Consider the following 25,948-nt stretch of genomic DNA (forward strand, 5'->3'; position numbering starts at 1 on the left):
AATGAGTTTGGGGACAGGGAAGGGAATTCTAATAGACACCATGATACATACAATGAACGCAAAAGATATCCTGAGAGAAAGACTTGTCAGGCTAATCAGATCTTCCACAGCAAGGTAAAGGCAAGAAGGGTAGCTCTAACCTTGTAAAGATGCTGCTGCTGCTCCTCTGACATCATCAGGTCGTGGCTGTCCATCACGAGGGACTCCATGTCAATCAGCCAATCCCAGAGCTCCTGATATTCTGAATCAAAGTCCAGAAGCCTGAAGATAAGGCACAAAATGTATTATGCATAAATACAGTGTAGTTGTTAGAAGCTTGTATTAGAATAATATATTCTTGAAAACCTATGATGCTCCTAGGTGATACCTGCAAAAAGAGAAGGAAAAATTCTCTATGTGGTTACACAGTGGGCAAAATAGGAACTCAAGCCTGTGACACAGCCATTTCTTAGATTTTGAAAACAACATGTAATTCCGATGCTCATACCAAGAAATATCATGGCTATTTCCATTTGCTCACCCTTTCTGAGGATTTGAAGCATTTGAACAAAGTGATTACTATGACATCCTTGAAAAAGAGCATTGTCATATTTAACAGACAGAAATGGAGGGTCAGTCAGTGCCTTGTGAAGGTTACACAGTCCAGAATTTGGGGCAAAAACAGCACTCTGAACCTTCGAACCCCCTTCTCTTTGATTAGATTTTCCAGATATTGCATCCCAATATATTCATGATTAAGAATACTAATTCAACTAATTTCTCTATAATGATCACAATATACTATCACATCCAAAATATTATTTTCACTGGGAAATGACTCAATCATTTATCTGTCCCTCTGCTGTCTATCTGCCTATCTCTGCAAACGTATATCCTACATTTATTGTCATGGATGAGTAGCCAGCATTTCAGCTTAACACTCAGAGATAGGCTTGAGTGACTCTGGTAAGCCAGTGAGAACTAGGGGAGGATCCAGTATTAGACAGGTGTTCCCCACAGACATGTAGGAAACAAAGGTAAGGACAGGAAGTCAAAACAATGAATCTCTGAATAGCCAGCAATCATTAAAATTCAAAGGAGGATCGCTGTGGTTTTCAACAAAATAAATCATTAGAATAAGGAGCTTAAAAGGATTAATGTGATTCTCTATTGAAAGCCTGGTGAATAAGTAAAGCTCAGTTTCTTCTAAAACACTGTGATCAGAAAATGAAAGTACAGAATGAAAAACTATGACTTTGTCCTTCTCCCCAAAATCATCCCCCTAAAAGAAATCCTAGAGTCTTGTCAAACTCTAACTGAGCAAAACCCTATGAGTACTACTGAAGCAGCAGCCTCAGGTATGAATCTGAATTTATCAAGTGAGCATCTTATTACCACCTTGTCCCTATCTCTATACATGAAATGACTGTTTTCCAAGAAAATGAACATCCGCTTTTCATAACTTACAATTTAATCTTAATAGACCTGTCAAAAAAATTAAGGTGTGTCTGGTGATAAAGGAAACTACATCTAGAATTGTCTATTTTATTTTAATTACTTTACCATAAAGTTTCTTGATTAGAGCCATAAGCACCCAGGGCAAGGATTACCACTTGCTAACAAGCAGAATTAATTAATAAATGTTTACTGAATGCCAATGATGGGTATCGCTGATGTAGCCAAACCTTTAGTAAGGCTAAGGTGGTCTAGAGCAGTGCTTTTCAAACTTTAATGTACATATGGCATAACTGAGGAGTTTGCTGAAATGCAGGTACTGACTCAGTACTTCTAGGGTGGGGCCTGAGAGTCTGTGTTTCTAATCAGTGTTGGCAACCGGCAACACTGCTGGTCTGGGGCCTCACTTTGAGTAGCAAGGACTTACAGCATACAAGTGAAATGTGAAATAGTATCCCATTTCAAAATATTAACAAACAAGCAAAAACCACTGCAACAGGGACAAATAAACCATCAGGCTTTCTTTATTCATACTGTGAGTGAGTAATGAGGAATGACTGGTAAGCATTTGCTCACACGACGGGCACAATCATTTAGAAATACCTCCTGAATTATGTTCATGGTTTTTCTCTCCTTGCACCCTCCCACATTTTGACCATAAAGACTGGGGAAAGGTGGAATGCCATCCCCCAAATTAGCAGAGTATGCTCCTTATAGTCACACATAGGAGAAAATATTCAAGGGAATATGAAAAGCAAAGCGTAAAGGAAGGAAAAGGCTCTCCGCTTCCATCTCTGTGGATTTGGAGCATAAGGACAAAATAAAGGCAAGAGGAGCAGGTGCTCGAATGTGTCTCCACCCCTCTCTTGGCCTAAGACCTAAAGGGAAAGCCAAAAGCACCAGGATGTCAGTTCTGTTTCCTGCTAGGAAGTCTGGGAGATTGCCTTAAACAATGTCCTCACAATAACCTGAAGCAGGGATGCTGTAGTCAGAGAGCTGTGGTCAGGATTTTCTTTGCTACCCTGTTCTCTCATTCCCTATGAGGAGACTGTTCTCTCATCCTCCCATGAGGTTTCTGGGAGTTCAGCTGGTGAACTTGACAGAAGTGTTGCCATGGCAACAGAGATACAATGACACCCCCCCCCCCCCCAAGAAAAGCCAAGGGGGCCTCTGAAGCCAGACCTCAAAGAGTTGGCTGGGCCAGTGAAGGCTGAGATGAGGCTTAGTCAGCAGGAAATACCTCCTGACTAAGCCAAGAGATAACGCAGCCACAGCCCTCTGTTCGGGGCAACCTCATAATGTCAGGGGCAAGACCCATTTCACTGAACCCAGGCAGTCTGCACCTAGAGGCCACATTAAGCCAGGGGGCCTCACTGTACCCCAGAATCACAAGGTCATGTAAGCCCCCTACACTCTCAGATGCCATCTTGCACAAAAGAAGGGAGAGGAATAGGAACTCTGAAAAACAGCATTTACTCCAGGAGGTTGTTGCCTAAAGAGAATGTTTGTTTAGGAGAGGCTACAAGCATCATGTGTAAGAGCCTGAACTCTGATGTTAAAACCAGGTTTTTTCCCTTGCTGTACCAGGGAAGTAGGTGTTTAAGAAGTCTCACAGATTATCAATCAGCAAGAGATAATAAGACTGTTTTCTTTTCCATATGTATATGATTAAAAAAGAAACTTTGATTATGACTAAACAATTCAAGGGCAAAAGATGAATTTATCTTTGTATCTCTAATGCCCAGGATACTACCTGGTAAATGATGATGAATGAATGTAGATAATGAAACCAAAAACTTTTAGCAGGGCAAGAATGACTTATCCCTAGATGCCAATACCAAAGCAACCAGTGCAATACAGACAGGCGTCTTCATTCATTCTGAAGGTGAGATTTTGCCTTCAGTACGCAATGGTACGTTTGCTTACTTGAAATGATTGCACGCATTATATTCTCAATTAATGTGAGTTGCTTTCCTATTCCTTTCACATCCTGCTTCTAAAGTGAAAATTAAAGGAGATTTATGAATAGATTTTAAATAGATGAAAACTACATACAGGAAGATAAAATGTTCAGAATCATGGAATTTTTTTACTAGCTCTTTACCATGTCTTTGTATCCATTGAGCTGTTCCCTCCTATTATTCTCCCTATCAAAGGACTTAGAACAAAAGCCATTTCTTCTAGTTAAATGTACCTCAGGCTCATTCTCAGATGGTCTACACTGGAGACCTGCAAGTGGTGAATGAACCTAACACAGATACACTTCCTCCAGTCTAGTCTATTTTCATCCTAGCTAAGAATATTTAGGCCTGAGTTTGTTAGATATGGTAAATGCTTAGGTTCTATATTTTGTTTCATTAGTGCAGAATCAGCACTAGTGTTTTCCAAACAACAAATTCTCATAAGGTCCTAATACTGAAGACAAAAACATTTTTTTAAGCATTTGTGCCTGATTTTGGGTTCTTTGCCATGTGTTAATTCACAGCTTAGGAAAAAACCTGACAGTTTTCCAAATTTAGTGAAATTAAATACATAGCTTTGTAGCAAATCAGAAATAAATTGCTAGAATTTCTTTGTTTTTATTTTTTTGAAGCCTTCTGAAATGACTATAATTTAATGTGCTCATCATATTAGGAAAAATTTTAGGTAAAGGAAGTAGCTTACTATCTTATGTTTATATTACCTACAAAGGTGTGCTATATACTAGCAATTTTATAAAAGATGTCGTCCAGGGGAAATACCAGCTAATGTACAGGAAAAAAGAAAAGATCATAGATGAGTGAATTTATGAAGGGTAGCATAGAACTAGTTAACGGTTCTATATGCCTTGGAAGAATATGCTGATTCTATCAGCTGAATTCAGAACCAGGTATTTTTCCTGAAGTCCTTGTGACAAATGCCCTCTTTTTAAAAGGGAGAGAGACGTGATTGAATTTGCGGCAAGTAGTTCAGAATCTTATAAGGACTATGAGTACGGGAACTACTCTTTTGGAGGAATTTTCCTTATAAAATTTTCTTTGTAAATGTGCTTGGGGTCATGTCAACTCATTCACTCCTAGAAGTTAAAAGACCTCAAGGCATACCTTTTCAGTACTCTATGAGTATGTTATACTCTCTGAAAATATTACAAAGCAGACTTGTATGATACTCTAAGAAGGTGTTATAAGTCAAACACATCACCAAAATCCTATTCTTTTGGATATTTTCCCTTTAAATTGCCATATACCTGAAGGTTTCATAATAAAAGCGTTGGACATTCTATTGTAGGTATGATATTACCGGTTTTGGAGCTTTAAAAGCTTAATCATGTTATGAGGAGAAAAAGTCTTCTATCAAAGCCAGTTAGACAGTTATATTTGTTAGACAAATATAGAATTACGTGTTTATTTCATGGTCTGAAATTCTAATAGAGACAGAGACAAGGCTACAGAAAAATAAATGTGCAATTTTTTCTTTAGTGTTTATTTCTAAATTTGGGCTAACTACTATGGTAATTGCCAAAAGTATTTCCCGACATCTTGTTCACCATTTTCTTGCCTTTTTAAGGTTAAAAAAGGATTCCAGGGCCTTTCACCATAGAAATAAAACACTAACAAGCCTGTTTAGTATCATTTTTCGACAGATTGGATAGCAATATATTATTTGTGAGGTTGGCACAGTTTAAGAAATGATCCTTCCCCTAAACCCTGGTGGGAGTTATGTTTGACCAGCTAAGTGTTTGAATACATAAATGCATTCAGCCTTTGGTATTTAAAGTGAGCATCATTAACTCAACATTTCAACTTAAACTTTGCTTAAAAGATAAAGTTTCACCCAAGTGAAATCAATGGGAGGTGTGTGTGAATATATGAGGTTCCAGCTTGGTCCACTAAGGAATTTTGATTAAACCAGACACCAGATGAAGAAATCATCAAAATAGAGCAACTATCAGTTGAAGAAAAAATAATACTAAAAAACCCTGGAAGTTTTTCTACCTAAGGCTGAGTCACACATATTTTGGAGCATTTAAGAATCCATCTTTTGTAAATGCAATTGTTAATTTCACACCAACACATCCAAAAACAGAAGATTGGTTTCTGAGATACCAGCCTGTCTATGTTGGAACTTCTGTCAAATGATCCAATTTTCCTAGCTTCTTTAGCATATTGATTCTTTCCCCAAATATTCACTAAGTGTTCACTGTTCACATTGTTTGCTCAAGGAAGTTTGCCTCTGGTTTTCAAAAAAGACACTAAAGGTAATGGTAACAAAATCTTGTAAAAATATAGTTTAAGAATATTACTGAAGTAAAATACTAATAACAGTATTAGAATTTCCTAATTAATTAGAATTTCCCATCATCCTCTATTCCATGTGTCATGTAAGCACAGAAGGAGATACAAGCGTGGCACCTAGCCCAATCATAATATCATTAAAGAATAAAATTTAGCTTTCCAGACATGAAATCTGCTTTGCACAGTTGCATGTAGAATCCCTTTCCACTCTAAACACATTAAAGTGTGGACACTAATTTACTATTTTGAATGAAAATTCATGAGCCACTTCCTCATGAGAAAAGCAGTGTGCCTTTGCCATTAATAAATAAAAAGGAATATGGAGTTCTCTCCAGCAGTAATTTTCTCAGTTCTCATATATACCCATGTACATGTGAAAATGTCTAAGAAAAATAAAATCAACCCTACAGATTTGTTAATGACTGGCCCCACTTTCTTATGGTCTCATGGACTGTCTGTCCACAAATCCTTGCTATTAAAATAAAAGCCATAAAGCAAAAAAATTCTAACCTCTAAGATTAGCCATAGAATTAGAAATATTAATGTAAGTCTCTGTATGTATTTAGAGGATTCTGTTAGGCTGTCAGGAAGTCAAATCCTTCTCTAAATTTTCAGATCTTACACTGGACTAAGTTCTAGCCAAAGAGCTTGAAAACATTCTGAAGAATTTAGAATCAGAAGTGATTCTAACACAAGTGGGAGAACCAGTACGTCCAAAGACAAAGCAAGAGATAATGTTTAAAAAAGAGAGAGAGAAAGCTTCCTATGTCATTGTCTGTGTGTTAGAGGGGGCTGGATCCAGACTTGCTGCTGGCACACCGGGCGCCTCAGCCTTTTTGTAAAAGCTCTAGTCCACCCTAGGCCTGCCTGGTCCTCGAAGATTTAACAAGCAGTAGGGAATATTTACCCTCAGGGTTAGGGCAGGAGGTAAACAACCAAGAAATAACTCTCGGCCACCCAATCCCTAACAAAAACTGCGTGGCAGAATTAACACAGAGACCTCTCCCAAGATGGCTTGGTCTATCTCCTCCATCAAGGCTGACCCTGGCCAGAGAGTGCTATGCTCAGACTACAAGGTTCTAGTTACTCATAGAATGGCTCTTCCTCAGATGTGCTTTGACATCACTTCTGCAGCCTACATCAAAAAAACTGTCCTGGGAATTTGGTTTCTCTTATAGGGATGTAGTGCACAGATGCCTATCTTCTCCTTGAAGAACTACAGGAGAAATTCCTCTCAGGATTCAATGGCATAAGAAGCTGTGTTTCCCCATATATATATTATTTTTAATCTTAGGACACTATGAATTTTCTGATGGATGAAATGTCACTCTTTTCTTTGGATGTGGAAGGCTTAGAGCCAAATCATTGCCCTTCTTGAGGACATGCATAGAACATGCATTTGTTTGTTTTCTTATACATATTTTACTTTTGCTTAACTTACTTCAGTCAAATACTTATTCTATTTTATTGTAAATATTTTTGTAAGCCGACTTAAACCTTTGTGAAAGAAATGGGGGAATGCATAAAGGAATACATTTTAAAGAAAAAAGTTAAGCTCTGCACGTTAAAATGAGGTAGAGTAGATTTGTCTTAGGTTCCCTCGTACCGCTCTCCTTCAATAGACCCCATAAACTCTCCAAAGCAGTACAAAAATTGAGCATTATTAAGACGGAAAGGAGCCGTGTGTTTGTGTGTGTGTGTGTGTGTGTGTGTGTGTGTGTGTATAATAGCTGACTTCACTGTTAACTGTGAAATAATACTTCCCGAGAAATTATGCCACTACCTCTCTGGTTCACCCTTTGTTGGCTCCTGGCATGTATGGCATTACATTACTGAAATGGAAGACTGTCTAGGTCTAATATTAGTATGTATTTGCACATTAAAAGAATATAGTATCATGATCACAAATGAATACATTTATACTGGTGAGATTTTTTTCAGCCCAGAAAGACCTATTTTAATAATCACACAGTGCCCAGAATATCAGAAGGTAGTCGGGCACTTTTGGCTCCTTTGACTGCAGGCTGTGTTGTGATTTTACTATTCAGTAACACCAGAGCACAAGAGAAGGAGCAAAAAGAACCTGAAATGAACATTGACCAACTGTTCATTAGTTTAAGACAGGGTAAGAATCAGGGGAAGAAAGTAGAAGTGCAGGGTGGAAATAAGGTCTCTTTGGGTTATCTGGTGATTTATCTGCGAGAATGTTCTCAACACGGGCACAGGCAAGAAAGAGTACTTCATGTTATGGCTGGTGTGTACCAAAAAGAAAACATTTTATATAGCAATGTTTCAATAACACCCATTGAGCAGAAATTCAAAATTGTCATTTTGTGTGTGTGTGTGTGTGTGTGTATGAGAGAGAGAGAGAGAAAGAATATGAGTGAGCATGAATGTTCATCCAACTGCACAGAAATATTTTTGGCCTTTTGCTCAGCAGAAAACCAGAAAGATCACCCTATTGCAGTGAAATTCAGGGGTGATTATATCCCTTCTCAGGTTGTTAAAGTCATTCAGTGTATCTTATTGCTTAATTAATTTAGAGAGTGAAATTTAATCTTTAATCAAGCAATGTTTTAAATAGTGATATATTTGTTTTCATCTGTCAATATCATTCCTCTTTGGGAATATATATCTGTGTATATTTTCACACTGATCCAGGGATACTTATTTTCCTAAAGGAAAATGGACACATCTTTACTGCCAAACTTTTAACCTTTTGTCTAATTAAAATTCATTTAGTTCAACCTGTTGTGCTTGGAAACAACCTATATATACTGTTCGTATTTGGAAGTAAAATTTATGCTAAAACCTTACACGATGAGGGGTGAATACTCCTCTATCCTCACACACAGAGCACCAACCTCGACGACATATCCATCTGTGGACAATGCCCGCATTCCCCACAGCCAGAGGAAGCCTGGCGTATGACCAAGACTGATGTAACTTCTAGAACTTTACCTCAAGAACAGAAGTCTCTAAGAGCTGCCTTGGGATTTCCTCCTGATCCCAGGAAGCAGAGGCAGGAAACATCTCCATATCCTTCTACTTCAAATTATTATTTATGGTAACCCTAAATATGTGTGTGTGTGTGCGTGCACGTGCGCGCACACACACACACACACACCCCTACCCTACATACACACCTGAAATCCTCACCCTCCCTCTACCCAATCTTTTTCTAACAGCTAGTATCCATGCATCCGTTAAGACAGCTCAGCAGTCCCCTTCTCCCACAAACCTCCCTAACCTCCTCTAGCCAGGGTGGATTAGGCAGGCCTCCTAAGTATCCTCATAATACTCTCTATCTGGAATTTTGCCTGTTATTTCATAAGGTTGTATCTGAGTATCTCTGGCTTTCTCCCTCACTAGACAGTAGAGATTAAGTCATATGTATCTTTTTCATTCCTAGCACCTGGGCTGATGCCCTGCAACATAGCAGTCGCTTTTATGCATATTTCATGAACTGATTTTTCACAGGTCTATTACAATCTAAGTATTTAGACATTTTCTTATTGATTATTATAGTTCTGTGCTGCAAAAAGTATGGGAAGTAGACTGGGATAAGTATTCCCATTTTACAGACTGAAATATTGCCTACTGAGAAGGTTCAGTGTTCCAATCAAGGTCACACAGCTAAAAAGTAGCAGAGTGCCAACTTGAATTCCAATCCTTCATTTCTAATTATGTACATTCTCTCTCCTCCTTTAAGAAAACACTCTGGGAAACAGTCTGGCTGTTACTTCTGACCCCTAGCGTGAATGTATGACCATCCCTAAAAACAAATTCTATTGTGCGATTGGAAGCAAGAGGAGATCTAATGCATTCTAATAGCTAGGATCAGGAGCTTTTTACCTGCAGCTTTAAGACAGAAAATAATAGCCTACCATAGTCCTCAATTCACGCTAATCAAGATATCACCTGGAACTTTCAGGGGTGTAGTTGTTTTACAAGACGTGTACAATACGGTCTGAAAGAGTCTAACGAAATAAAAACGTTCCTATTGGCCATACCTTTTAAAGCCAGCATTCTTAAAGATACTGTTATATCTACCTGGGGTAGGTTTTATGGGATAGACTACCCCAAGGTAAGCTCCTACCTCTCTCAGCCTCTGCTACCTCATCGTTACCATATTGTCCTTGTTGATGGTTGAGGAGTCTAAGACATTCCTGAGCTCCAGACCTGCTTCCTGGGCACTTCTACTTAGATGTTCCACAGACCATAAAAAGAACTATGTCCCAAACACGCAGCTTCTCCCCGCCGCCCTGCTCCTCCCCTGCATTCCCCACCTCAGTGACTGCCATGTCCATTTGTCAGGGTGCAGAAGCCTGAAACACGGAGGTCTGTCTTAAATCCCGCCTCCCTTAAGGCCCCCCACCCACTCGGTGACCAGGGCCCGTCCTCAACTTCCTTCTTTCAGTTACCATTCTTGCTGTCTTGCGAGCTCAGGTGCTAACTATTCCTCACTTGGATGACTGTAATAGCCTCTTAACCAATCACTGTCTAGCCCTGCCCGTGCCAATCTAGTCTCCAGACTGCTGTCAGAATACTGTTTTAAAATTGTCAGTCTAGTCTTGCTGGAATCCTTGACTGGTTCCAGCTGTCTGTACACACTGCCTCCTTTGTGGGAAACACTCTGGCTGTCACTCCTGACCCCGGGGCCGTCCTCCATGACACTTCTCCTGGCAGGCGTTCCTCATTCCCATGCCCTGCCACCCTTTGTGTCCCACTGCCTCTACATCTCCAGCCTGATGAGCCTGCACTTCGTAGTTGCTCAGGAATTATTAAATGTTGGATGACACAAAAGTCATCTGAATCCAAATCCTTCTAGTTTCTTTCCTCCTCTCGAGCCAGAAACTGGAGCATCAGAGTGGCTCTTCTATTCTCCCCCATTCCCCTCATCCAAGGTTTATCGACTCTTTCTGGCGTTAGCTTCCAATCCAGTCTCCACATTCTCCACTGCTGCTCTCCACCCCCAGACTTTCCAATTCAGTACATCTGGAGTTAGACCCAGAATGTGCATTTCTAACAAATTCCCGGGAGATACTAATGCTGCTGGTCCAGAGACCACACTTTGAAAACCACTAGAGCCATGGTTCTCAACAGGAAGTGGGCATCAAATATAACATATCTTGGTCCACTCCTGCCTAGTGAATCAGCATTTTTAGTGAGGTGAGATGGGCAGGCATTTTTTGGCTTAAAAGCTCCACAGGTAATCCTGATACACTATCCTGCTTAAGAACCATGAACTCAGTGATGAACTCCAGGATCTGGACTTCGCTTTTTTCCCAACCCTTATTTTTCACCTCCCTCCCTCCAACTTTCTACCCACCCCTCCAGTCACATGGAACAGCAGGAGGTCTAATGATTCCAGACCTTTGCTCCCTCTGAGCCCCAGCTCTGTTTTAGTTATTCATTTATGCATCCATGCATTCACATAGCACCTCGCACACACCAGGATGCAGGGCACAGTGCGGTGAACACGACAGACACAGCCCTGCCTCATGGATCCATGCTGTTTGCTCTGAGCTTCCCTGGCACCCTCTGCTTCCCCTTCTTCATCACTGCACAGGCAAATACTGGTTTAATCTGCACTCTCTTGCTAGACTGTTTCATGAAGGTATGCACTACGGTCTGTCTTTGTAAGTGCTCAATAAATGTTTGTTCAGATTAAATTGGAAAACTCTTCCCCTGATCTAGCCTTCTTTTGAAAAATCATCTCCAGAGTCCTCTCTTTCTGCTATCTTTCCTGACCTGCTCCAACTCCTCCCACCACAGTCAGAAGTGAGCTCTGTCTTCCACGAGCCCTGCTCCCTACTCCACGCAGATCTCTAACTCAGCACTTATGATAGTTTATTACGTGTTGTTTACAGATTTGGCTTCTCCTACCAAACTGGGAGTCTCTTAAGGGCAGGGACCATTTCATTTTTGCCTTTCAATCTCTGTACTTCATATAGGAGGTATTTAATAATATTTGCCAAATTAATGAATGAAATCAATTGTTTTTTTACATTTAAGCATCCTTTGCAATGTTTCTGCCCAAACTTCCTTGTAGCTTTAATGAAATTGCCCTAAGACTTGTCCAATTCTCCAAAGTAGGAAGATACCATAATTCAAATTTCATACAGCACGGAATATGCATAACATGTGATTCAGGGGGAAAACTGTTTATCAAGGCTCCGAGTGAAATTCTCAGAGTGAGGGCAGAGTGTGACTTCATGGACTGTCCGCTGCATTGTGACCCAGGGTTCTGAGCAGAGGTTCTGGACAAGCCAGTCACCCAGCCTTTTTGCTTCCCAGTTCTATCAGTTATAAGCTGATCAAAAGACTTGGTTTTTAATCTACACTAAGTCTTGACAGGAAGTAGGATGCTACTTAATGAAGTAAACAAGATTTTGAAATTCATTAAAAAAATGAAAGCAGACAACTTCTTGATAGAAAGAGGTGTCAGGAAAAGAGATGGTTATACTTTACAAAATATACAAACTGTAAGTGTTCTTGACAAACTCTGCTCAGAACATCGTGCCATGAACGTAGTAGGCCTTCAGAATCTTTACTGGATGAAAGAAACAAAACAATCCATAAGCTTTCATTTAAATCAGCAGGAATCAAAAGCACCAACCTGTTGCCATCGAGAACCACCAGTGATTCACGCACAGCATATCCCTCCAGGAAGCCATGGTTTCCCACTTTGCGATGCAGGAGCCAGTGTCCAGTGTCTCCCACAGAGGGACACACTCTGTTACTATAGTTCCCACAACTTCACATGCTTTCGGGGAAATCTTCCCATCACACACATTCATGATTGCTGAACACACATTTCACAGTTGTATATGAGCTGTGTTAAATCACCTTGATGTACACCTTTCCATCAAGCCAGAAAGGTTATAAATTCATTTCTAAACAATACTTTGGTTATGCAAAATTCTTAGAAATTTAAAATCTCCATTTAATCTAGCATCTGAGTCTTCCCTGGAGTAATCGTATACATTTTTTAACTGCATACTCTTCTCCACATGCATGTAGGCAAGAGCAGAAAATGAAAATATACGAATTGTATCACCAACTTAATGTCCTCTTTAGTAGACTGGACATCTATCTGCATACGGAATGAAGACCCTAGAAAGCCCACACTATTCCCACAACTGCTTATCAGAAACAATGCTCATTCTATGTAACAAAAGGAACCGTTAATGAAGTTTATGTATCATTGGAGCAGATAATTTTACAAGGCTGTGTTCTTAAGGCTTCAGAATTAAGGATTCCACTGTGGGAGCAAAGAGCCTTAGGGGCAGGACAGCCCAGATAACCTCACCCACGTGCATTTCTCAAACAATGGTTTTCTGTGTGTAAACAGAAAATAGAAAGGAGTATATGGTTTTTGTCCTCAGTATTAAGTAGCTGCCTTTTCTTTAGCACACACTTAAATTTCTGCACAATGCACAGCCTTCAGCACCCTAAGGAGCATAAACAAAGGCTATCAGGCAAGGTCACCTACTCCCACTTTACAGAACAATGCTTGTTGTTAACCAAGCAATTCCCAGGGCAGATGTATGATTTTCGGAGCCCAGAGTAATTACTCAGGTTGGGCCCTTGGAATCTGAGGTCCCAAGCACGTGGTGCCCGCTCAATCCCCAGGGCTTTTAGAAAACATGAAAATGTGACCTAAAGTTTGTGGTTGTGGGTACACTAGAGACTATTTAGGCATTTAGAGAAATTAAAGCACATTAAGGCCTCAAAATACCTTATTGTTCATACTCCAAGATTTAACCTTTTCTTTCTTATTTGCTGCTATGCTTTTCCTCTTGTGAAAAAAATGTCTTCTGAATTGTGTAAGATGAATCAAATACATGCATAACATGTCTATGTACAAAAAATATCTTAACAGAGCAACAAATTATATAGAGAGGTAAATTTTAAAGTTTGAAAAGTCTTTTCCCATTTCCTAAAAAGAATTATGACTCTGATTCTTTTCTTATATTCTTAGACCTTGGGTTATATCACAAGACAGAATTTGTTACCTGTGTTCTTAATTTATCCCCAAAATTTGAATGAGGATTTTAAGTCATGTCAGAACTATAAGCACTTAAAAGATAAATGAAAGCAAGTGCATGAGAATACTTCTTTCCTCCTGCCTTTTCAAGGAATATTTTGGCTAGAGTTACATAGGTTTATACTGTGCTATTAACATCTTATAGAACTTAAGGGAACAGTTTCTCCCCCTTGTTGTCTGGCTCAAGTATAAAAGCCAAATACGTTACTGTTGCCATTTTTATGAGTATAATTATTATCAAGTCATTAAAACTATGAAATAATTAAATTTCATTACACTCTTTTACTCTTTAATAATCACCTACTAAATATTCAAATTGAGCCAGAAAAGAATTTTTAAAATATACAATGTTTTTATAAATCCTATATATGTATTATATATATACACATATTTATGTAGACACTTACACACAATGTGTGCATAACTTGGAAATATCTGAATGCATGACAACTATTCAATAGCATGTGTAGTTAGTATAATATAAGAACAGCCATTAGTCTCAGGCTGAATGAAATTGTTGGTGGGTCACTGAAGTTGCTGGGTCTTTTCACATACCATAGACAATAAATGCTAGTCCATTACTCCAGTTGACTTTATATGACACAAACTGGTTAGCCCATGGTCCCTAAAGAATTATTAAATATTTAGATTTTTCAAAAAAATTATGTTCTACCAAATTTCCAGTGAGGTTCTGGTATTTAAAAGTTGCTTATATAGACTTTAAAATAAATGGTGAAGTTTAAAGAGGGGGAAATTACACTGAAAAAAATTATAGGCACAATGTAGTGACAGAAACACTCATAAAATCACAAGGCTGTTTTGAAAAAAGTAAATAACAAAGTTAGGAAGTTCTGGGTGAGATGACAGACTGATAAAATCCACAGTCTTCAATTCTAAAATGAATGGAAAGAACATAAATGCCTTGTCTATTGCACTTCTCTTGTTAGCTAGGAAGGAAATGCCTGCCTAACACCTACCAGTGGAATGTTGAAAAAGCAGAGATTAGAGAATAAAACAACCAAAAGAATAGTTCCCTACCCATTGCCTCCTACTGAATGAACTTTTGACATATCAGCAAACTCTTCTTTCCTCTTGCTGCTGCTGGTGTACTGCTCGCTGTACAGCTTGAGGGACATCTGCTCAACAGCATCTCTTTGTGCTTCCAGGTAGCATAGTTGAACCTCAGCCTGGAGAGAAAAACAAAGAGGAATTGCTGTTTTAATCCGTAAGGAATGCATTTCAAGTGAGGTGTAACAACTCAAAGAATGGGAATTGTTCACATCATTATACTGCTCCTTTTCAGGTTGGATTTAACGGGATCAGCTGGGCATATTACAGAATTATATTTTAGATATGAATCTTATAAGTTCCTCCTTAAAGTATGACCTGAATAAATGAACTCTCAGAAGACACAGTAAATAGCACAAAATATCCCTGAGATCATAATACTGTATGATGAGACTTTACATAAAAATTCTGTGAAATTCCTTAATAATATTCTTCCTCATATTGCCACATATGTAACATTAATTTTTTTAAAGATTTCCCCTCCAACCCATACATTTGCATGGACACATACTCTGAATGCTTCTCATTATCTTCCCGGAGAATAAAAAAGCCTAGTACTAATTCAATACCTCTTCAATAGTGACAACAGACTTCCTGTATTACTGTTTTTTGGTTCTCTGTATTTTGTCTTAATAATGTTAAAACAGAGAGAACAGTGATTTTGCTCAGACGCAGGCTTGAATTTTTAAATCTTTCATAGATACTTGGGGCTCACTGTAGTAAGGGGAGAGGTAGTAAGTTCACCATGCTGTTTTCTATCAAATCAAGGCCAAAAGAATGCTGGATAATATTTGGCATGGAAATGTACTGAATAGATGCTTTATTTATTGCAGCTGTTGTGATCCCTGTGGCTTTAGAGTTCCCTAGAACACCAGATGAGACGGGGAATGAAGTCGTCTCCCTGGCATGCTTGCCCATGGTGAAGGGGAAAGGACAATGCTGAGTTCATGTGCACTGTGGACCAAAGGAGCTCTTATTTTCTTTTGGCGCACTTCACTAAATCCAACACGTCCGTTAACATTTCTCAATGGCCTTAAAATGTCTACTTCTTTAATATATATTCTCCTACAAAAACAAAAAACAAAAAAAAAAACAGGTCTGGGTCAGCTGTTAGGTAGTTGCCAGAATTCTACAACATGTAGGAAAAGCAAAGTCAGACATGATCTTCTACTAAGTGTACAGAGCCAACCAAGGCCTTTTGCCTGGTCTCTGGTTTTATAGACTCAACCATGGAAAAAAAGAGAGAGTGCTGTAAAGTAGCAGCTGCTTAAGAGGGCAAATCAGGACTCTGAAAGGAAATGGGTAGCTTATGAAATTATGAAATGTAAGATCTCAAACCATTCTAGAGTTCATATTTTGTTACTTTCCACAAGCAGCTAATTATGAATGCTCTAGATACTGAGGAAGAACTTCAAAAATGCTAAAATTACTATACTCATATAATTGAAGTTTCCGAAATAAGTTAAGAACTGCAATCTATGTATTGGTTCATGTATACTTTTCCTGCCCAAACGAACTGGCTTGAATAAGAATAGACTCAACTGGATTAAGAATTATGTCAAACACTGTAAACAAAGGATAATGTAACATGGGGTATATTCAGTATGGGAAGAGGGGTGTGGCTGCTAGAAAGGCACAAAGGAAACAGCAGATCTAGCGTTATTCAGCATATTTATCAATAGAGAGTGAAAGAGGAGGTATGGACAATATTAATGGCCACATAGAAGAGTACCAACTCAGAGGTTTGCAGATATCAGAGAATCTGGAGAAACGATACCTACAGACCTAAGAATATTTTTTAATGGTTGCGGGGAGGGACATGAAACTGAATAGAGGGAGTCAATGAAAAAACAAAAGAATATATCTTTCAAAAGAGTATACAATATTCTTAAGTAACTGAATATGAGATAACTGAGAGATATTGAACAATAGTCAAAGAACTTAATGCAACTAGAGATTACTAGAGATAAATGAAGTAAGTCAGAAAGAGAAAGACAAATACCATATGATACCAGTAAAATATGGCACGAATGAACCTATCTACAAAACAGAAACAGACTCATAGGCATAGATGACAGATGTGTGGTTGCAGAGGGGGAGAGGAGGAAGGAGAGGGATGGACTGGGAGTTTGGGGTTAGTAGAATGCAAACTATTACATTTAGAATGGATAAACAAGGTCCTACTATATAGCACAGGAAACTATATTCAACATCCTGTGATAAACCATAATGGAAAAAATATTAAAAAATGAATGTATATAGGTGCATAACTGAGTCACTCTGCTGTACAGCAGAGATTGGCAAACATTGCAAGTCAACTATACTTCAATAAAAAATAGTAATAATAATTTTTAAAAGGAACCTAAAAACAATAATCTTTCCAAATGCTACCGCCCACCCCTCTCCTTCTCAACGCTATAGGAATAGTGAGGACGACATCCCACACAAAGTATCCTATTGGAAACCCCATTAAAATATTGAATCTGCACCATCAGATGCCAAGGGGCATGTCTGATCCCTAGAGGTTCCTGTTAGTTTTCAACCACCCTAAGGTAGCAAACTGGACCACTGCTTGTCCTGGGTAAAGATTTCACAAATGTGTGCCACTGGGCACAAAAGGCATCAAAAAGAGGGGGGCCAACTTAATATAGACTCATCACTACTATGGAAAAATAATTGCAGTTCATCCCTTTGAGAGCCTAGGCCATTTCTGTGCACAAAGGGAAACACCTCTCATATGACAGGGATACACAGAAAGGAGTTCAGAGAACAATGCTGAGAGCAACATGAAAAATAATTATTCACCTTACAAAAGTGATTGAAATGTTGTAATCTGAGACTTTTATTGCACAATATCTCACAGGCATTTGACATAGGAAACTTTCCTGTACTAACAAGGAGATGAATTAGATGGCCCAGCTCTTTCCTATCCATCTCTATTTCTATCCGCTTTCAGTGATTCATTCCTAAACGTGATGATAAAAATAGAACCAAAGTTGCTGCTTCTGCTAAGGTTGAATGACTTTGCCAGTCTAAATTTCTCTGCAAACTGTCTTAACTTTTTCTCATACTGTATCTTAGTACAAAGATAAATTTTTAGGAGAAAGATTTGAAGAAACTACAGTTCTTAAAAAATAGTAACACTGAAATTTTGATTAAAAGAATTTCATTTATTAGCATCTATGACAATTGTGGATACTTTTAAAAGTGCCTATATTTTACAAAAGGAAGTTTAGACTGATTAAATAATATTGCTGATGTGTAATCAATGGGATTTGGCAACTTACTTATTAAGGAAAATAAAAAGGAACAAGAGGGAACAGACTCAATGACAGATCCACCTCTCACTTCCTGGTCGGTGCCATCAATGGGAGTAGGGATATAAAAACAGCAATACACGTGAACGGGACAAATGAGATAAAATTGAGTCTTTTGGTTTGAGGTACTGGTATGATTCCCAAAATGAGATGCTCAGCAGGCAACTGGAAATATTAAGACTGAAATGCAAACCCTAAGGCAATGGCTGACATTAGAAGATGAAATGAGAATGCCATGGGAGGTAGTGTATGATGAGAAGGGAAAAAGGATCAGTTCTCACTTATTCTAATTTAGGCCTGCATTACACCTTAGCTGACCTGATGTGATGGATTCTCAATCGCTTTCCCTCCCTCTTTCCCCACCATCCCCAAATCCATTTTATAGATAGTACATTGATCTTTATGAATCACATCTGGGATCGCTGGTCGTTGTTATTTCAGGGCTTAATTCTGGACCTCTTTTCTTTATTTATACTCTCTTCCATGGCTTTCAATGCCATCTATACAGTAATGGCCTCCTATTCTCTCCTCTAAGTGCCATACTCATATATCCCATCAACCACCTGACACTGCTAATTGAATTTACTTTAGGCATGACTGTTTAAAACACTCTCCACTCTCATCCATACCACGTGCTCCCAAACTTTCTGTTCTTAGGACTTTCCCTTCAAATAAATGGCACCATCTGTTGCTCTGGTCAGAAACCTGAGAGTCATCCATGACTCCTTGTCTTCATTTCCCACAGCAAGTTACTCCCTAAATTCTGTTGATTCCTCTTTCAAAATGTCTCTCCAGTCTGTTTCCCCAGTCTGCACTGCTGCCAGCCTGGTCCAAGCCTTCATCATCTCTTCCTTGTAATACAGCAATTATCCTCTAATATGTATCTCCCCTCACCCATTCCTGCCCCTCCAATCTCTTCCCTTACAGTGCCAGAGTGGTGTCTATAAAACATGAGTTGGTTTCACACTGCATTCAGACCTAAAATACAAACTTCTTCCACAGCTCATTAGATTTGGTTCCTGCCTGCCTCAGACTTCATTTCTTACTTGTTTCCCTCTTGATCACTGTGTCCCTGTCATGCTTGCCTACTTTCAGTTCTTTAAACAGCTCTTTCCTGTCTCAGGGCCTTTGCACATACTGTTCCCTTTTTCTGGAATATTCGCTTGCTAACGTCTTCTCATGCTTTAGCTCTCAACTGACATGTTACTTCTCAGAGAGGCCTTCCCTGACCACCCTATCAAAAGTAGATCCACTCTACTTTTTTCCATTTCAGAACACTGTTAATTTCCTTCACAGCACATATCACAATTTAAAATTCTTACATTTGTTGGCTTACACTTTTTCTGTCTCTGTCTCCAGATTCTAAGTTCCATACAGGGATTGGGGTCTCTCTGTCTCCTCAGCCATTTTGTATTCCCAGCACCTTGGCAGTATCTGGAACATCATAGGGGCTCAGTAAATAATATATTACTCATATATTCACTGAGTCTTTATCATGTGTCAGGAACTGCACCAGGGACTGTGGGTACAAACAAAGAACAAAACATAGTCCCTTTTCTCAAGGGACTGCAGTGTAGTGGAGGAAAGAGCCATGCCAACAGATAACTACAAGTGTGCCAAGTGAAATGACTGTGGGGGAGGATGCGAAGTAAAACGACTAATTGCCTGAAGGTGAGGAATGGGCAGTAAAAGCTTGATAGAAGTGGCATTTGAGTCAGATCTGGGAGTATGGGTTTGATTTTGCCAGGTAAAGAAGCAGATGAATATCTTTATAGGCAGAGTACTTCATTTGTTCAGAGGCCCAGAGTTTTGAAAGGATGTGACATGTTCAGAGAATGGTGGCTGGAGTTTGGGGGCATTTGGACAAAGAGGCTAAAGTAGAAAGGGACAGGCTATGGAGGATGTCAGATTAGGGAATTTGAACACTATTCAATGACTTGCCAACAGAAGATAACATTGTTTCTGTGATGACCTTAATCTTCTCCCATCTCCCTTTTTCTGTCATGGGAACACAGTTGTCTGATGGATTAGTCCAAATATGCTCATAAAGTTCCTACCTCCTGGTGTACTTTGAGAACACTGCATTGAGAAGGGAATTGACAGCTTCCAAGAGGCCAGAAGCCCAGCATCCCACAGGGGGAATGCCTAAGAAATTCTATTAACTCATATCTCTCTAATAAAAGTTTAACATGTTATGGACTCATGACACATAATGTCATGAGTCCTTTTCAATTTATATGTTGAAGCCTTAAACCCTAATATGACTGTATTTGGAGACAGTCTTTAAAAAGGTAATTAAGGTTAAATAGATCACAAGGGTGTGGCCCTAATCCATTAGGATTGGCGTCCTTATAAAAAGATGGAGAGCGGTCCCACAGAGAAAAGGCCATGTCAGGACACAGTGAGAAGATACTCAGTCATCCCGCAGTGGATGGGAAGCCATGTGAGGACAGGGACTTTTATCTATGTATTCATTGCTTCATCCCCAGCATAGCACACAGTATGTGACAGGCACTCTATACAAATTAGCTGAATACATTTTACTGAGTTTGAAAATCTAAAATGGTTTAAAATCTACAAAGAAATACAACAGATAGTTTGAAGGCTGTGGCCTCAGCTTAATTTTTAAAGTAATTGGCTTCATTCTGTCTTAGAAAGGAGACTATTTTGTTCTTTGACAGAAAATTATAGTAATATACAACTTGTTTACTTTTATCTAGAAAAAAAAGGAAGAAGAAAAGCTTCTTTTGAGTTATTTGGTAATATTTTATTCAGCTAATAGAGTGATCTTATATGTCACATATTACATCAGAAACTAACCACGATGGTCTCAGACTTATAGAATGAAATTTTCAGTTATTGTCATCATGCAGTAAACTGCACAATCCATGTCAAAATGAAGTTTAAAGTCTTCTGGGTAAGAACCCGCTTTAGCTTAATAAAATCTGATTTCCCACAAAAAAAAAAAAAAAAAAAAGAGTCATTTGAGCTTTTGGAGGAGACATTAGCAATGTCACAGTTTGTATCTGGAAGAATTCCACACCAACTCAGGAAGACCACGGGGACCCATCAATACAATGGAGGGGAGCTCTACTTTTTCTGACGATAATTTTGTCATTTGTGGATATTTTCCTACTTTTACTAGTCTTTTTTTTTTAACCTGTGATACACTGTCTCTAATCACATGCCTTTTTCTCTTATTCCTTATACAAATATTTACTCTGCCTCCGCTCTCGCCTCCCCAGAGCATGCCTCTCACGCAACTGGCCCACACTGCTTCATTCTTCTGGAAACACCTTCAGTCTCTGGACCCCCCCAGGCTCTGACAAGGACTTGCAGGGTTGATTAGAATCTACACTTGGAAATTTCTATGCTTTTGTTTGGCAGAATTCCCCCTACTCACTCCAGGATTTAGCGTTTGTCACCTCCACAGTGTTTTATCCGCCCAAGATCCTAGTTACTTTGTGCATTTTTGCTTTTGCCATCACTGTTGGAGGTTCGTAATTTCCTGAAATAACTCATCTTTGGAACTGAATTCAAAGTGCATTTCCCTTGTCCAGAAATGAACTCTCTGAAGACATTTATCACACATCCATGATTAGCTACATTCTAACTAAGTACAAACAATATTTGGCGTTACAAAGGATGAGAGTCTCCCTTCAGCCCTGTGTGCACAACCGAGTGGAGTACCAAAGCCTCCTTCTCCTGCGGAGTTAGAGCAGGGAGTCATAGGAGCAATGTATCTCTTTGGAGTAAAGTTGATTAAAGGGCTTCATTTCTTCATTTGACAAATATACTTTGAGTGTCTCTTGTATGTAAGACATTGTACAAGATACAAATCTGGGTCAGAAATGGTACCTGTCCTTAGGGAACCTATAACCTAGAATTACAGAATATTATATTACATAATAGGAACTAAACTATTTATTCAAGGATATGACTACTATTACACTGCAAAAATGTTGTCAAAGAAGCAATTAGTAAGTTTATTAGAATATTCTTTATATTAATGGATAAGAAAGTTATAAAAGTATTTAAATAAATATTTTCCCATTAAAAATTAAATATACATCAAAAATTTAACAAGAATCTCAAAGCTATTTCAATATTATACCTAGCAAAGATTATTATATATACTAATCTGAAACTTCTCTAACCACATTGACAGCCCTAGAAAACCTAGCCTTAGGTTCCCAAGGTTTATTTATATTTATATTCATGGATAACTAAGTTGGGACAACTGCAAAAGATAACTGATATAAGTAAAAAATATATTTATATATTTAAAAGGTCATCTTTATTTCTATTGACTTGGTGCTATTTGTAAACCATTAAAACCATTCACTGTAATGTTTAAGAAATTCAATTTTAAAGTTGTATCCTTAATGATATTTGTTAAATGGTAAGCATTTAAACAAAGCAGAAAAATTAACACGAATGCTATTTTCATTATTTCTTCTGCATTTGTGTGTAAAGAAAAATGTTTTCTTCTTCCACGTTAATGACAGATGAGATGTTTATTAAAATCAACAACAACACCTCCACCTAACAAACATAAAGAACAAATATATCACACACATCGCATTTGTGGATAGCCTCGTCCACCACCACCCTCCTCCTCTTTGTAATGGAAGTAGTTAGAGCCATTAAAAATTCAGCATTTTATGTCATGAGCTGGGGTGGAAAGGGAGTGTGATTACACTGTGTGGACTGGAAGGGATGATTAGAATTTCGATGTTTCTCCATTACCGTTTCCTTAGCAAATCTCTGCACAGTGACACAGGCATCAAGTCTGTGTTAATATTCTTCGGCTGCATCCTTATTCCCAGCTTCCAAATTCCACTACAGAAAATCCTTATGTACTTTCTGGCAGAAACTAAAAATTAAAGATGTACAATGTGAAGGTACAATCTTAGCTTCTCTTGCCCTGCAGGACTGGCAGTTCCTTCCCAAGTACAATTATGTTGGCAAATGCTGCTATTAACTCTATGACTACAATGTGCACTCCCGTTCCTTTGAAATTCTATAAAATAGTTGTCCTTAGATGGTGATGGAAAGGAAGGAATGAAGCAGGAACAACAAGAATTACTTTACATACTAATAATAACAATTTAGCTATCAAAACAGAACTGAACAAGTGTGTCTTTATACTGTTCTTTTAAAAATTTAGCCTCCTAGGGTTCTAATAATCAGGGTCTATGGTTCAGGAATGCACGGTAGCACTCAGCTCAGTGCCTACATCCTCATTTCAAAGAGAATCATTCAAACCGACATCCACCCTGTCAAGAGTCTTGACTTTGAGCTGCTAATGTAGAATAAAAATCAATATAAATTTTGATCATTTGATGAATATTTACTTCTTTCTTTAGTGTTTGGGGATTTAGAATTGAAAAGTGCTGAATCAAGTCATTTTATTTTTTTGTGTTTGTGCCAACACCAATTTACTACCCTCCAGAAAGTTCCTGAACAAGATGTCTCAGGTGGCATGCATGTTGGTTTTTCCTGTCAATCATAACAGTATGTCAGTAGGGAAGCACAATCATTTCCCTTTCATAGTCTTAGTGTCCCAAAAAGGACTATTTTGATTATGTCCCTGGAAAAGGTAAACTTTCTCATTTAAACACACTATTGTAAGCCTGGGTGTCTGTTGGTTTTGGCATTCAGTTGAGCCTCAATTGATACAATCTATTAAAAGTTAAGCACTTTATCTTAGGCTCCAAGGATCTTGCACAATAAATAGAGTTTACAAACGGGTTCCTCTACAAGCAATATTCAGCACCACCCCGAAGACAAAGAGCTTTTATAGAAGCTGCCATCTTTCTCATGCATTTTCTGAAAAACAACAAGAACATATCAACTAACTGCTCTAATCAGCAGACCAACTTCACAATAAAAAGACTTAAAATTTTCATTATAAATGAAAAGAAAATGCACTACAGACAAATAACTCTCAAAAAACTTAATTAAAATGTGATTCCAATGTAGTTATATGAGTAGAGAAGCATGCCACAATTTTTATTATGATACCTTGATATATGTAACAAAAGCTTACTACTCTTGCAGAATGTTTCCATAGTGATTTTTAAAAGAATGGTCTTTCCTAATTTGAAAAAGACTAATTGCAAACACCAAAAAGGTAAGCTATTCTCATTTCTAAAAAAAATCTCACATATGACACAGTGGCAGAAGATTCAATATTAGGGAGATATTTTTGGTGGTTCCTTATAAATTAAATAAAAATGGCAGCAGCTGCTTTTCCCAAGGATGAGATAGCCCTGGACAATCACTAGATATTATGTAGACAGATGTTTTAAATAAAATAAGTATTTAGATTGCTAGATACCTTGCTAGATATGAAGGCAATTATAGGATGTCTTTGTTAAATTACATTTTTCATTTTTCTGAGGGAAAAAAAGAATTGTCCTGGAAACAGTACCGACAGGAAATGATCCTATATCTAAAACAGCTGGAGACTGTAACTAATATAAATTTACTTGAAAATAAAAATGCTGTGTGCCTCTGGAGACATGCAGTAACTTGCCATAAAAACAGATGAGAATATAAAAGTATTTAAAAGGAGAGAAAATACATTTTATCTAGATATTACACTGAGATGTGATTCACTGATGAGAAATATCTGAAAAGAAAGAAAATCAGAAGTCATTTAAAAACTTATAACAGATATTTTATTTAAAACTATCATTTTAGGAAATATAAAAATAATTTTCTAGGGAAAATGCTTTGCTTTTCAATATATTGGTTATTAATCAATTTACTAAAGTCATAATAAAAATGTAAAGGCAAATAATAGTGCTTAGTTAGGAAATTCTAATGAAAGCAGAGGATACTTACCAGGCCTAAGGCAAGGACCCCAAATGCTGAATAAGAATACTGGAGTAAATCTCAAAGCATACGTAAGAGCCTCCATACAAAAATTCTCACTACCTTTGTCCATGCTATCCCCATTCCTACTCTTGTTAGCTGCTGAATCACAAAGATATCTGATGTACTAATTCATATCAAATATTCATAGTCCTTAACAGTAACATGCTACCCATCTCTAAGTTCATGAATTTCAATATTCTTCACTTAAAGGCTGAAATACAGTAATCTACCAGATAATTTTAAGAAAGGCTAATAGATGGAAACCAATTTTCACAACAGTGGTGAGAAGAGCCTGCAAAAGACCCCCAAGCTTTGAGGGTCCACCTCCCTCATCTCCACCTAAGATTCATCCTGGATCTGCTCCTAAGGGTCTGAGTATCAGGCAGGAGGAGATCACGATCACATGAAGCTGGGTTTCCTTTGGGGCCCCAATTTGCACAGCCAAAACAGACGGCTGAACTTCAGAAGTTAGCTGATCTTGTCAACAGGAAAGGAGACCCAACAGGAGGAAAGTAGGATGAGAGAATAAAGGCAAGTGAAAGAGCAAGGGTAAAAAGCAGTGTGTATTATGAGTGTGAAGAATGGTTATTACAAACCCAAAATGGAATGTTCTTAAATAAAATCTTGACTTTAACAAAATTCTTGTATAGGCTGAAATTGTAATATGCTCAAAAATGAAACTCTAGAACCCAAACTAAAACTCAAAATATATTTGTTATTGACTAAATGTTTGTGTGCCCCCAAATTCGTATGTTGAAACCTAACCCTCAATGTGATGATATTAGGGGGTGGGGGCTTTGGTAGGTGATTAGGTCATGAGGATGGAGCCCTCATGAATGGGATTAGTGTCCTTATGAAAGAAATCCCAGAGAGCTCTCTCACCCTTGTGATATGTGAAGATACAGTGAACAAGGAAG

The 25,948-nt window shown here is 38.3% G+C and overlaps 1 protein-coding gene across 3 annotated transcripts in view; it reads right to left on the minus strand.

Moving 5' to 3' along the window:
- AKAP6 (A-kinase anchoring protein 6) overlaps window positions 1-25,948 on the minus strand; it is a 551,024-nt gene that overhangs the window by 125,268 nt on the left and 399,808 nt on the right. For all 3 annotated transcript variants that reach the window (XM_057721871.1, XM_057721869.1, XM_057721870.1), the window contains 2 exons: window positions 14,800-14,948; window positions 141-261 (listed from right to left, as the gene is read on the minus strand). In XM_057721871.1, the coding sequence (XP_057577854.1) occupies window positions 141-261; window positions 14,800-14,948 (270 nt within the window). The remainder of the gene's footprint in view (window positions 1-140; window positions 262-14,799; window positions 14,949-25,948) is intronic.

The sequence above is a fragment of the Hippopotamus amphibius genome, chromosome 2 (genome assembly GCF_030028045.1).
Source record: "Hippopotamus amphibius kiboko isolate mHipAmp2 chromosome 2, mHipAmp2.hap2, whole genome shotgun sequence".
NCBI classification, from domain to species: domain Eukaryota; kingdom Metazoa; phylum Chordata; class Mammalia; order Artiodactyla; family Hippopotamidae; genus Hippopotamus; species Hippopotamus amphibius.